Source organism: Aedes aegypti, chromosome 3 (genome assembly GCF_002204515.2).
Source record: "Aedes aegypti strain LVP_AGWG chromosome 3, AaegL5.0 Primary Assembly, whole genome shotgun sequence".
NCBI classification, from domain to species: domain Eukaryota; kingdom Metazoa; phylum Arthropoda; class Insecta; order Diptera; family Culicidae; genus Aedes; species Aedes aegypti.
The window spans coordinates 298284033-298297665 of record NC_035109.1 but is presented as its reverse complement, the minus strand read 5'-3'; the positions used below and the strand labels follow the sequence as shown (position 1 = coordinate 298297665).

Sequence of the window (13633 nt, the reverse complement as noted above, 5' to 3'; positions counted from 1 at the left end):
GAGCTTGCCAAAGCATTTTTGTTCCATGACTCAATATTTCCAAGAGTCGATGGTCCCGTCAGATATCGACTTATGGAGGTTTAACTGTACTATGAAAAGCTAAAAATTGCTCATTTGTGATCAGTAGACATCATTTAGTACAAATTAATTTATAACAAGTAGACGTAAGATTGAACAGTTCCGAAAAATAACCAAAAAGCCAAGTTATAATGTTTTGTAGCAAAGTACATTGATAAAGCTATTGGCAATAATATCAATTCCTGTTAAAATATTTCAGCCTTACTGGTGTGTGCCGTCTGTACAATATTGGTGTTAGCAACGGACGAACTCTCAGCGGAATATCCCGGAACGCTCGCTGCCATTTCCGTGCTGGGGGCCTGCATGGTGTTCCTGATCATAGTGACCGCCCTTCAGCCGACGGAGAACACCAAGTTAACGTTCAAAGTTCCTCTGGTTCCGCTACTGCCCATGCTGAGTGTGTTCTTCAACCTGTATCTGATGTTCCAGCTGGACGCCGGAACGTGGGTCCGATTCGCCGTATGGATCGTGATCGGTTACCTGATCTACTTCACGTACGGAATCAAACATTCCGTGGAAGGTGCGATTGCCAAGCAGGCAGCCGTCAACGGAAATGGAATTACCATCGTCAAGAACGGAATCGACAACAATGCTTTTGATGGGAGCAATGACAAATTCGTATCGACAGTCCCGGCCGAGAATCCCCGGAAGAGTTCCAAGAATTCGTACTCACTCAACAATGAATAGCTAGGGGGCGGAGCATCCCAGCAAGAGGCATTTTCGTACACTTGACGATATTTAGCGGTTAAGTACAAAAACGGGGGTGAGACATTTCGCATAAAGACGTTATGTATAAGGACATTTCGCATAATTTTAAGTGTGGACGTTTCACATAATGGACATTATATGGCTTCATCAAAACGCTTCCTGTTCTTGTATAAAACTGCTTTATGCGAAACGTCCATAATTCCAAACGGTCTTTATGTGAAATGGGCCACCACCGGACAAAACAACCAAGAGAGTATGTTAGATTTTTGTTAATATCAGCTCTCTCAAATCGATTTTACTTTGATCAGGAGCGTTTGCGAACATTTGATTGGCCGGCAGGATGTTTCATGTGTATTATAGAGGTTAGGATTCATAGTATTTCTTACATTGTTAAAAAAAACACTACCAGACTAGATAGGAACCAGACAACACTTAGTGATATTTTCAAAGGTCCTGCCCCTCGTCAGTCTGGTCACGGTCGAAAGAAGAAAGTCCAGTTCGCTCACCCGATACAGTAATTTGTGAAGGCGAAACAGAAACAATGCTTGTGATAAAACAGAATTTAGTGGTACGATTTTTATTTTATCAATCTAATCGATAAATCAAGACAATATTTTAAGCCAGGAAAAAAGGTTAAAGCCTAATTTTTAAAGCGTCGTACATCAGACACCTGATACCAGAATGTGTCAACGGTTGTAATTGAGCAAAAAGCTAATAAATCAAGATTAACGTAATTGTGTGATTGTTTTCGCTTATCGTTTCTTCGGTACAAGTCTGCGCAGAAATTGTGGACACGCGCCCATTGACGTGAGGGTTGTGGCACACATACCAAATCCAAGAAACTTGCATGATTCGACTTTTGACGTAATTCCTTTTACCGTGCGCCGTATCAGCTTATCAGTGCTCTCGGCAGCCAATTGCGATTGGAAATTGGGGATAAAATTCTTGAAGCGGATTTGATAAGTAAGCCCTTGATGGTCATGAACGGCTTATCAGAAGAACCGGTAAGTGCTGTGAGAGGTATAAACGCCGTCGATTGGTCGGTATAATTATTTGTAGATGGTGAAAGAAATTTTCCAAATTTTTTTATCAGCACTGACATTGAGGGATTTCTCATATCAGTCATGTCATTGGACTAGTTTATTTAATGGACGAATTTAAGCGCAATAAAGCGCATTTTTGTTATAAGGCTGCGGATTTTGAAGATTAACAGACAATGGAATACTGTGTACAGATATCAGAGGGCCGGTTACAGAGGCACATTTCTTCTAATTTCAAGGGATTTGAGTAAAGTAGACAGAATTTCAAATCAAATTGTAATAAATACTCCAATATTTAAGTGTAGCTCGAACTAGGTCGTATTTTGAGCCAATAATGGAATTGCTTTCCTTAAATTCTTTCTATACTATAATCGAACGGTTTGACAACTATACAAATTTTTAGGGGTAATTTTGACGTAGAAGTACGTCTTTCTTCTCTATACAGGAGTGAAATTGGAATTTCAAAACCGAGAGCGTTACGCTGGCATGAAATATTTTAAACGTTTATAACTTTTCGCTGGCTTAACGAAATTTCTTGATTAGCACCTCAATCGAAAGATAAGACATCAAAGCTTCATGTCGTTTACTTACTGAATCCCACATACCTGTCCAAATAGTTTAATAATTGTTTTAAAATGGAACGTTGATTTCAAGCAAATCTATAAATAGGGGTGGCTAGAGAAAATTTGACGTCATTTGCTTTTCACTCTCCGATTGGCTCGCATCTCAGCAGGCGACAGATCGGCTTGCTCTGACCGGGCGTGCTTCTCAGGCACAGACATCGATAGCGAAGGACGCCCCCGTTTGTCTTGCTTCGCTCAAATCAAACTGTCGAGCGAGCGCGAGAAGATGCCGTCCGAAGCTAAAGCCATCACCGCTGCCGTCGCCTAGAAGAAGAAGAGGAAGCAGTCCACAGGTGAATTTGCGGTCGAACTGTGAACACGGTCGGGCGAGTCATTCTCGCTTTATGGTTCACCGCTTGTTTGCGTTCACCCAGCCATCGTCGTCGCCGCCGCAAATTTCATCGGCCGAGGAGCTGTTGACCCGCGCTTCAAAATTTCGACTCGTGATGAAATCATCATTGGTGGTCAAGAAGCAATCCCGTTAGGGGCAAATACCAGAAGCCCCCTGAGTTTTGCTGGTCCGAACAGTGTTATTTATCCGTAACAACATCGAAGCTTACAAAGCCATCGGTTCTTTTCAGAGCCATCAAATTTGTGGAAAAGAGTTAAAAGAGAAATATTTCCAACTTTATTTATAACTTCTAATATTCCTAAATCAATTTCACACGGCTTCACACAAAATTTCATTTGTCATGAATAATTTATGACTCAACCATTTGAGATTGTACTCGCGGACGCTGCTGCAGTGCCGTCGGGGTGAGTGCTCAACGATTGTAAAATAGAGTGGCTTTTCCAGCAGCGCCTTTTATGTTCCATATTTTATGGAAACACTTTGATTAGCAAAATTATCACATGTAACAAAATTGCGACATATTAAGAATGCTTTTGAAAAGACATTCTCATTGAACAATTGTAATAATTTTGGCTGGCACCCATGGATCAGAAATTTACCGTCATAATAAAGAAAACTATTAATATTCAATAACTCGTATTGAATATTTAGGGAATGCCAATCATTCCAACGATTAATGTTCGACCAATTTCTCACGTATTAGTATTCTCCGCAATTTTCAAGTAATTCCAAGCCCAACACATTATTGGCACATACCCATTTCCCAGATTGGTCGATCAGAAAGCGAAGAGCACAAAAGGGAGGAGCATCATCTGCTATTCCAAGGTTATAAAACATGCTGCCTTCGTTGGATTCAGTTTCATTCCATTTCCACTTTCGAGCTGGTAAGAGCTCCTCCGAACTTGAGCTTTCTTTGCAAAAGTTTCCATTTTTGCAATCGTATATCGTGTGGCAGGTACGATTATACTCTATGCCCAGGGAAGTCAAGAAAATTTCCATTACGAAAAGATCCTGAACCGACCGGGAATCGAACCCAGACACCTTCAGCATGGCTTTGCTTTGTAGCCGCGGACTCTAACCAAACCACTCGGCTAAGGAAAGCCCCAACTTATTCATATGCATTTGCAACTTTTTCGATTTTCCATACAAAATGACCAACTTTGGTAAGTTAGATCTCAGTTATTTATGGAAATATTGTCGAATGAAACATTCACAGAACATCAGATGTAACTTGAGTTTAAACATATATTTTTGAATAATTTTTCCAATCACAAGTTTTTAAGTAATAACGGTTTGACTAAACTGTAATTTTCGACGAATAATTCAAAACTTTTTATCTTAAATTCTGATAGCCCTACACAAAAACTGTCTTCAGCAAACTTATTCATCTCGTCAAAATCTACAACTTTGCTGTTTAGTTATGTCAATTATAAAAATTCGTCAAAAAATTCACTTTAGTCAAACCGTTACTGCTTTTCAACGTGTGATTGGAAAAATCACTCAAAAATATATGTTAAAATTTAAGTTATGTCTGATATTCTGTGAAAATTTCATTCAAATCGGTTCATAAATAACTGAGATATGGTTTATCAAAGTTGATTTTGCATGAAAAATCAAAAGAGTTGCAGTTTTTTTTTCTCAGCGAAGAATCATCAACGAAAATAGCGTGAAAGCAATAACCAATCGCGTGCGAGTAGCGAACGGAGTGACGAAACAACCAAGTGAGAACCCCACCACTCGCCATCGGTGAACGGAGCTCGAGCAAATAAAACCAATGGTTGTTCTGCTCCCAGCTCATTCACAAATCGAACGGCATAACGAACGGATCAAGCAGCGGAGCAGCAAAGAAGAGCGCGTGAAAGCCACAACAGTGTGCGAGTAACGAACGGAACCAGAGAGCAACGAAGCGAAAGCAACAACTGAAAATCATTCAGTGGACGGATTAGTAGTCAGCGCCAACCGGCGACCTGTTGGAAAGTAACGCCAGCGAAATATACACCATCTGCCTATCCTTACCACTCATATTCTTGTAGTTGATGAATTCAATGAAATGGTTTGGTTTGGCGATGGAGCAATGAGTTATTTAGGATGATTTTACTTAACAAAGAGTTGTTGAAAAATATTCCAATCAAGAGTTGTTTTGGAAAAGTTCACTTTTAGCAGAATTTTCCTCGGAAAATTTCTGCTTTACCAAAGAGTTGTTAATGAAATTCCTGCAGCAAAGGGTCGAGTTTCTCCCCACGAATATTTCCAGCCAGGACCAGTCATGGCCCCCGCTTCCAAAAATCTCGAGTACGGAAATTGGAAAATGTATTAAAATTGCGACAAATTTTAAATACTATTCAATAAACTGTATCTTGATCAATTGTAATGAGCAACTATTGATCTGAATTGATTTTTCTACATGTTGTCTATTGCGTTAATCTGAGAAATAGGCTATATGAAATTGATGTCTTGGCAAGGGACGTATAAGATGAGCATTATGCTGTTATTGCATCCCGACGGGACTGCAGCAGCGTTCTCGGACCATCCTCAAATTGTCGTATTGTCGATTATTCGTGATAAATCAGATATTGTATGATGCTACGAGATGAATTAAGAGATTATAGCAAGTATGTGATAAGCACATTAAGAAATATAAACTAGCCATACTGTGTTTATCACGAGAAGTTCTTACTAGCTCGAAAGTGCAAATGAAATGAACCGAATCCTGTTGTTGTTACAGAGGGATTTTAATCGGAAGGTCATTCGTCCCTTAAATGAACCGAATCTGTCGAAGATAGTATGTTTTACATAATTTGAATTGCAGACGATGCTCCTCCCTTTCGTATTCTTCGCCTTCTTCTGATTGACCAATCTAGGATAAGATACATGAAGTTGATGTCTTGGTTAGGTATTTACATACCTTGGAAAATTCACATGCGCGTTCGTATGAACAGTAAAAATATCAACATTATTTTAATAGCTTACAATTAATTAAAATCACGCAAGTTTTGGTTTCGTGCAAATTTTAAATATTTCTGATCAATGTTCAATGTGTTCTGATTTATATACTATGACATTTGCAATAGACTAACATGTAGAAAAATTTCAGATCAATAGTTGCTCATTACAATGGGTCAGGAAACAGTTTGTTGAACAGTATTTAAAATCTGTCGCAATTTTAATACATTTTCCAATTTCCATACTCGAGAATTTAGGAAGTGTTCCCCCATTATATAATAAATCAACGATGCTGTTAGAAATACCATACAATGCTGAGTAGTATGATGTTATTACGGTCCGACGGCGCTGCAGCGGTAAATTCTCAAATTCATGTAATTATGTGGGGTAAATTATGTGAACCAAATTGTAGTATACCGCGATATTTAGATCATTATAGATAAATCAGTAAATATCATCCAATAAACCCTTTTATGAACGTATGTTGGCCCTGAAAAGGGCCGATTGAGCTTGGATGCTGTGACCACGAGTTTACCACGAGTCGAAATCTAGAAACGCGGATCGGCCAATCTAGAAATCTTGAGCGATTTCACAAACCAGATGCTGGATTGGCAGCTTGAAGATTAACAGCTCAGCAGATCTCTAGCATCGAGGTACATCTCGCTGAGCACGTTCGGAGGAGCTCTTACCAGCTCGAAAGCGGAATTGGAATGAAACTGGATTCGACGAAGGAAGCATGTTTTATAACTTCAGAATAGCAGATGATGCTCCTCCCTTTTGTGCTCTTCGCTTTCTGATCGACCAATCTGGGAAATGGGTATGTGCCAATAATGTGTTGGGCTGGGAATTACTTGAAAATTGCGGAGAATACTAATGCGTGAGAAATTGGTCGAATATGAATTGCTGGAAAGGTTGACATTAACTAAATATTCAATACGAGCTATTGATAATCAATAGTTTTCTTTATTATGACGGTAAATTTCTGATCCATGGGTGCCAAAATTATTACAATTGTTCAATGAGAATGTCTTTTCAAAAGCATTCTTAATATGTCGCAATTTTGTTACATGTGATAATTTTGCTAATCAAAGTGTTCCCATAAAATATGGAACATCAAAGACGCTGTTGGAAATGGCACTCTATTTTACAATCGTTGTGGAATGTTGAGCACTCACCCCGACGGCACTGCAGCAGCGTCCGCGAGTACAATCTCAAATGGTTGAGTCATAAATTATTCATGACAAATGAAATTTTGTATGTAGCTGTGAAATTGATTTAGGAATATAAGAAGTCATATATAAAGTCGTAAATATTTCTCTTTTAACTCTTTTCCACTAATTTGATGGCCCTGAAAAGGGCCGATGGCTTTGCTAGCTGTGATGCTCTTACAGATAAATAACACTGCGGGATGTTATCAGTTGATTGCCATGGTCAAACGGGGAATCCTCAACTCAAATGTATAAATTTGAGCATATTTGCTTATACGACGAATCGAAAGTTTCGTGGCGTGGATGGCGCACAACAGTAACAGGTAGTGGATCACCGGGCTTAAGTCGAAATCTGATGATGGCGGCGATGACGATGGCTGGGTGAACGCAAACAAGCGGTGAAGCACAAAGCGAGAATGACTTGCCCGACCGTGTTCACAGTTCGACCACAAATTTTCCTGTGGACTGCTTCCTCTTCTTCTTCTTCTTGGCGGCGGCAGCGGTGATGACTTTGGCTTCGGATGGCATCTTCTCTCGCTCGCTATCGATGTCTGTGCCTGAGAAGCACGCCCGGTCAGAGCAAGCCGATCTGTCGCCTGCTGAGATGCGATCCAAGCGGAGAATGGAAAGCAAATGACGTCAAATTTTCTCTAGCACCCCTATATATAAATTTGCTTGAAATCAACGTTCTATTTTAAAACAGTTATTAAACTATTTGGACAGGTATGTGGGATTCAGTAAGTAAACGACATGACCCTTTGATGTCTTGTCTTTCAATAAAGGTGCCATTCAAGGAATTTCGTTAAACCAGAAAACAGTTATAAGAGTTCAAAATATTTCATGCCAACGTAAGGCTCTTGGTTTTGAAATTCCAATTTCACTCCTGTATAGAGAATTTTTATTTTACTTTCAAACTGTGCGGCATTATCAACTGCAAACGCATTCAGTTCCCGATGGTTAGTGCTTGTGCTTTTACTGTTCATAAGTCGCAAGGTGGAACATTCCCCGAGGTCGTGTACGACTATGACAAAAGCCAGGATCAGCAATTGGTATATGTTTGTTTGTCGCGGGTTACTTCACTGCAAGGACTATTTTTGACAAACTCTTAAAATATTTTTAAGTTCCATCATGCCAAAGGCAGCAATTCTCCCAAGAGGGTTGACTTGAGGAATGAGCTGCAGCGCTTAGGCAATCATCGATTAGTGACGCTTTGAAACGAACTGCGTGAAATACTGGATCATAGCGGCCAAGCCTGCATATTGATGAGTATCAATGTACAGAGCCTAAATGCTCATGCAATGGATATTACTACAGACCAAAGCACTGGACAGATACTATCGATTCTCACGATCGAAGCACCCGAGCTATCAAACATCTAACTACCAAAATGAGTCCAAAAAGAGTTAACTTCTGAAAACTTCATCCGATCAATAACAACACAAAACTAGTACACTTACAAATTCATACACATGACAAATCAAATTATTAATCATCGTAGTTCTACGTCAACCCCGCGGTAATGTAAAAGACATTACCCACCCCACATTTTTTTTAGCGTTATCAAAAGTTTTCACAGACAATATCAAGGAATGTTTTGTCATTTTATAATTTGTAAACTACGTTGACTAATAATGAAGTTTTGGAAAAGTTAAATTTCACAGTTAATGTTATTATTTTTTTTATTATTACAGAAAATATTGCCAATACTTTGATATTTCGAAAGCTTGAGGTACGTTTTTCTGAAAGCATTAAAAACACTTGGTTTGGTCTGTCTGAACACCGACCAATTATTTGTCAAGATCTAGGCAATTCCCGCCTAAGCAATCTTGCTGTTATAAGGTTTTGAAGTTAACATGTACCGTAAAATGGAGTGAAGTAGATCGCTTTTGAGCGATTCTGTCCTAAAATCCCTAGTAGAATGTATGTATCACATGAGAGAGACTCGCGAATAGGAAAAATATCAACGTCATATGTAGCCCAGATTTCGCTGTCACGAAACGTCAAACGCAGCCCGTCGTTTTAAAAAGACACGGACACCGTCTTCAGCCATTTAGCTGCACAGACTGTAACATAACACTAGACAACGGACAAGCATGCTCAAGTGGCATAGCCGCGAAACATTTCTGACGAAAAGTTTCAATGGCTGAAGCGGGAATCGAACCCACACCTCATGACACGATGCGCTCACTGCCTGACGACACTAACCGCTCGGCCACGAAGCCCACGATGGTTTTATGGCTGAAAAAGTGAAAAGTATTGTATTCAAAATAAACTGTTATTAAAATCCTCAGTTAGCGGAGCAATTTTTCCAAAGATGCTGATAAATCTAATTACAAGGCTTGTTATTTCTCATGTCTGGTACGTTTGCTGGCATGAAATTTCACTCAAAAAAGCTATTTATGCTTCGGTGTAATGCAAAGGCAATCATTTTTTGCTGAGATGTTCATGTGAGAGTTTGAACGGCTTGCGCATGATTGATGAAAACACAGAGTAGAATAAGAAAAAAACTCAGCAATCATAGAAAAGAAGACCGTCTTCGCGAATCTGGTCTCAGTGTATCACCATCCAAATATTTTTAAAAACTATACTGGTTGGATGCTTATCGAATTATGCAAACGAAATTCTGATCTCCCAAAATATTAGATATAGAAAAAAAAATGATGTTCTACAAAGTTTTCATATTTTGATTAATATAATTGTACAATATCAATATTTTGTTGTGCTGTCTTTTGAAATAAAAAGTGAACTGAAAATTTGCATCCCAACAACCACACGGCGTGTCTGGTAGAACAATATTATCACAAAAAAATAGACATCGCTAAATCTTTCACCAATCAAAAATATAGGTTTTTAGCTTGCATTTGACGTGTTCCCCAAAAAAATCCACCGAGGGACCCCCACATTTTTTTTTTCTAAATTTTTGTTCCTTGAAGTACATAAGTTCCGCGATCGGTTAGTTCTGTTTGATCTTTCGACCTTGACGCTTGCTCCTTGGCAGTGCGTTAAGAAAGCCCGAGCAGTCGTCAGTTGTTTTCCCTCTCGGGTCGTGCGCCTATTTTCTCTGAGTGCTTTTATATAGCCGAGCAAACGAGTTAAGCTGAAAGTGGATTGTTGCTGCTCAGTCAAGGATGACGGATCAATTGGTGAGCTCGTTACATGCTACTATTTCTAATCAATAAAATATGTATGACTGCACATTTAATTGGTACAACGGTGGGACGTAAATATGATTTTTCAACAAACTATGAATGGTTCGTCACTGTGAGTGTCGACATAAACTCTAATTCATGAATTATTTATGTTTAACATTTTTTGTTTTCAAAACACCCCTTTCTTTTTATCTTTATTTTTGTAGTTAAAATAAACTTTGAATGGTTCGACACTACAAGTGCAGACTTGCGAAAGGTTCACTTTATTCAACAAACTTTGAACGGTCCTTAGTCTCTTGCCCAGCAACTACTATCCCTACCTTCCTTCGGGAGGTGACCGAGCGTCTGGTCCATCTGACCAGGGCCTCAAGCATGGTCTACCTAGGATGTGGCGGGGGTTCATCAGTGGGCTCTGGTGAATCTCTACAAAAAACCACATATCTGCAAGTAACCCTGAACAAGCGACCTGGTACCGCTTTCAAAGTACCTTAGCCCTCTGGAGTGCCAACCGGCACATCAGGATGGATGCCAGTAAAATCCTGATTATGGTATACTGGTCACAACGCAGAACAACGGACAGGACACGGATTACGGATTGGATACGTCGACTAACAGTCGTGGGCTGGCAGCGTACTCTAATGTTCCCTGAGTAAGGAAGGGTGACACCAACTTGAAACGGCGAATAGGACTATGAGGAAACTGCCTCCGTCCTGATAAAACCTTGGCAGGCCTTCGTGTACGTTCGAAACTCGTCACCAACCTCGGTGAGTAGTAGGCTCAGATGTAACATTCCTGACTTACGCCGATCCGGCTCTGAACACAACCCCCATGAAGGATTGTGTCAACCCTAGCATGGCCTCCCTGCTTGCATAGACAACCATGGGATCACGAGAGGCGACTATTTACAACGAGTAGAGATAGCGGCCCGAAGGGGGGACCCAATCGAATGGAGCAAATAATCGATTTGGATGGAGAATCTAGTGGAGGGAACGAAGACGCGATAGTATTCGCAAGGAGCGGAAAGATGCAGAGATCGCCAGACGGTAGCAGCCAGCACTAGCAGATGCAGCACACCGTGTGAGCCACCGGGAAACCAGCGGGATGCAGGCTTCCTGAGTCAGGTGCTCACACCAAAATCGGGGAGTAGCACCGCTCAAGACGACAGGCAGCATGAGAAGTCGGAGCTGTCGGAAGTAAAGAGGAAGGTCAATGAACTCTATGAGTTCGTCTAGACGAAAAACAACGTCCACCTCAGAATCAAGCAGGTGGTCACAAGCATCAAGTCTGCCGTTACAGCCGCAGAACGCGGACAGAAGGAATTGCGGAGTAGAGCGGAAAGAGCAGAAAAAGCATTAACTTCGGTGAATGCAACAGCCGTTGCACAGGAGACGCCTAGGAGCAATCCGACCACCCGCTCGGAAAAAAGAACGAGGGATACACCAGGAGAGGAGGAAGATCCCAAAAAGCAGAGAAGTGACAATGAGTGTGTCAGTGAGCAGAACGGCAGTGAATGGCGCACTGTGAAAGGTCAAAAGGAGAAGAATACAGCTCGTAAGGAGAGGAAGCGGCAAAAAAAGGAACCGAAGAAGAAAGAAAAGCGACGGTCACCTCGCGAGAGGAGACAAGCTACGCGGCGATTCTCAGGAGAGTGAGGGAGGACCCAGAGCTTAAGGAGCTGGGTGAAAACGTGGTGAGAACCAGGCGCACCCAGAAAGGTGACATGCTCTTTGAGCTTAAAAAAGATCCGTCGATCAAGAGTTCGGCCTGCCGAGAGCTCGTCGCGAAGTCGCTGGGCAACGAGGCAAGCGTGAGAGCCTTATCCCAGGAGGCAGTGATCGAATGCAGAGAACTGGACGAGATCACAACAGAAGACGACGTGAGGGGTGCACTGTTATCTCAATGCAACCTAGAAGAAACACCGCAGTCCATCCGGCTGAGAAGAGCTTACGGAGGTATGCAAATAGCGACGATCCGGTTACCAGTCGTAGCAGCCAAAAAACTCGTCGAGGCTGGTAAGATCAAGGTGGGATGGTCGGTTTGCCCGCTGAAACTGATCCCTCGGGAGACAAATCCGGTGGAGAGATGCTTCAAACGCATGGAATTCGGCCACCGGGCACTAAACTGCAAAGGCCCGGGCAGGTCCGAACACTGCAGGAAATGTGGTGAAAAAGGTCACGTTGGCAGGGACTGCCCTAATACACCTAGGGCAGTAATGATGATGGAGATAACGCAGGTGAACCTCAATTATGCGACGCCGCACAACAACTGTTGTGGCAGTCGACAACAGAAACAAAGTGCGACATTGCGATCATTGCAGAATCGTATCGGGTTCCTCCCGATAACGGCAATTGGGTGGCAGACAGAGCAGAGACGACGGCGATTCAAGTAATGGGCCGATTCCCTATCCAAGAAGTAGTCGAACGCTCATACGAGGGCTTCGTGATCGTTAAAATTAACGAAATCTTCGTGTGTAGCTGTTACGCCCCCCCCCCCCCCCCCGACATGGACACTGGAGCAGTACACCCAGATGTTGGATGTGCTTACCGACAAGCTGATCGGTCGAACGCCGCTAATAATCGGAGGGGACTTCAATGCGTGGGCCGTGGAGTGGGGAAGTAGACTGACCAACGCGAGAGGCTACAGTTTGCTTGAAGCTCTAGCGAAGCTCGACGTAAGGCTGTGCAACGACGGTCTCGCTAGCACATTTCGCAAAACGGTAGGGAGTCCATCATAGACGTGACCTTTTGCAGCCCGTCGCTGATCACCAATATGAACTGGAGAGTTAGCGAAGAATACACCCACAGTGACCATCAGGCGATCCACTACTGCGTTGGCCAGAGAAGTTGTTCAGTATGGCAGAGGAGGAATGGAGAACGAAGGTGGAAGACGAAGCATTTCGATAAGGATCTTTTCGTCGAAGCACTCCGAGCAGTAAGCGACGCTCCAAACATGGATGCAGGAGAGCTGACAGAAGCGTTGGCGAGAGCGTGTGACGCAATTATGCCGAGAAAATTGGAGCCAAGGAATCAACGGCGTCCTGCATACTGGTGGAACGACAGACTCAGCACCCTTCGCGCAGCCTGCTTAAGAGCCAGAAGACGCGTGCAGAGAGCTAGATCCGAAGCCAGCATGGAAGAGCGTAAAGTGACCTACCGACTGGCCAGAGCCGCCTTCAAACGGGAAATATCGACGAGTAAAACGAACTGCTACAAGGAGTTGTGCCGGGAAGCTGACGCAAATCCCTGGGGCAACGCCTATCGAGTAGTGATGGCGAAGATCAAGGGCCCAGTTACCCCAGCTGAAATGTGTCCCGACAAACTGAAGGTGATAGTGAGCGTGGCCGCCCACACCGTACGCTGACGTAGATGAGGAAAATGCCGGTATACAAGTGTCTAACGCCGAGCTGATAACGGTTGCGAAAGGATTGAAGCTGAACAAGCTCCCGGACCAGATGGTATCCTTAATGTAGCGCTAAGGGCAGCAATCTTGGCGTTCCCAGACATATTCAGGACAGCGTTGCAGAAGTGTCTAG

General features: G+C 42.4%; 1 protein-coding gene across 2 annotated transcripts in view; it reads left to right on the top strand.

Moving 5' to 3' along the window:
- Positions 1 to 1520, top strand: part of LOC5575863 (cationic amino acid transporter 3) — an 82460-nt gene extending 80940 nt beyond the window's left edge. For both annotated transcript variants that reach the window (XM_001662224.2, XM_021854833.1), the window contains one exon: positions 278 to 1520. In XM_001662224.2, coding sequence (XP_001662274.1) covers positions 278 to 765 — 488 coding nt within the window. In that variant the 3' untranslated portion in view covers positions 766 to 1520. The remainder of the gene's footprint in view (positions 1 to 277) is intronic.
- The last annotated feature ends 12113 nt before the right edge of the window (positions 1521 to 13633 follow it).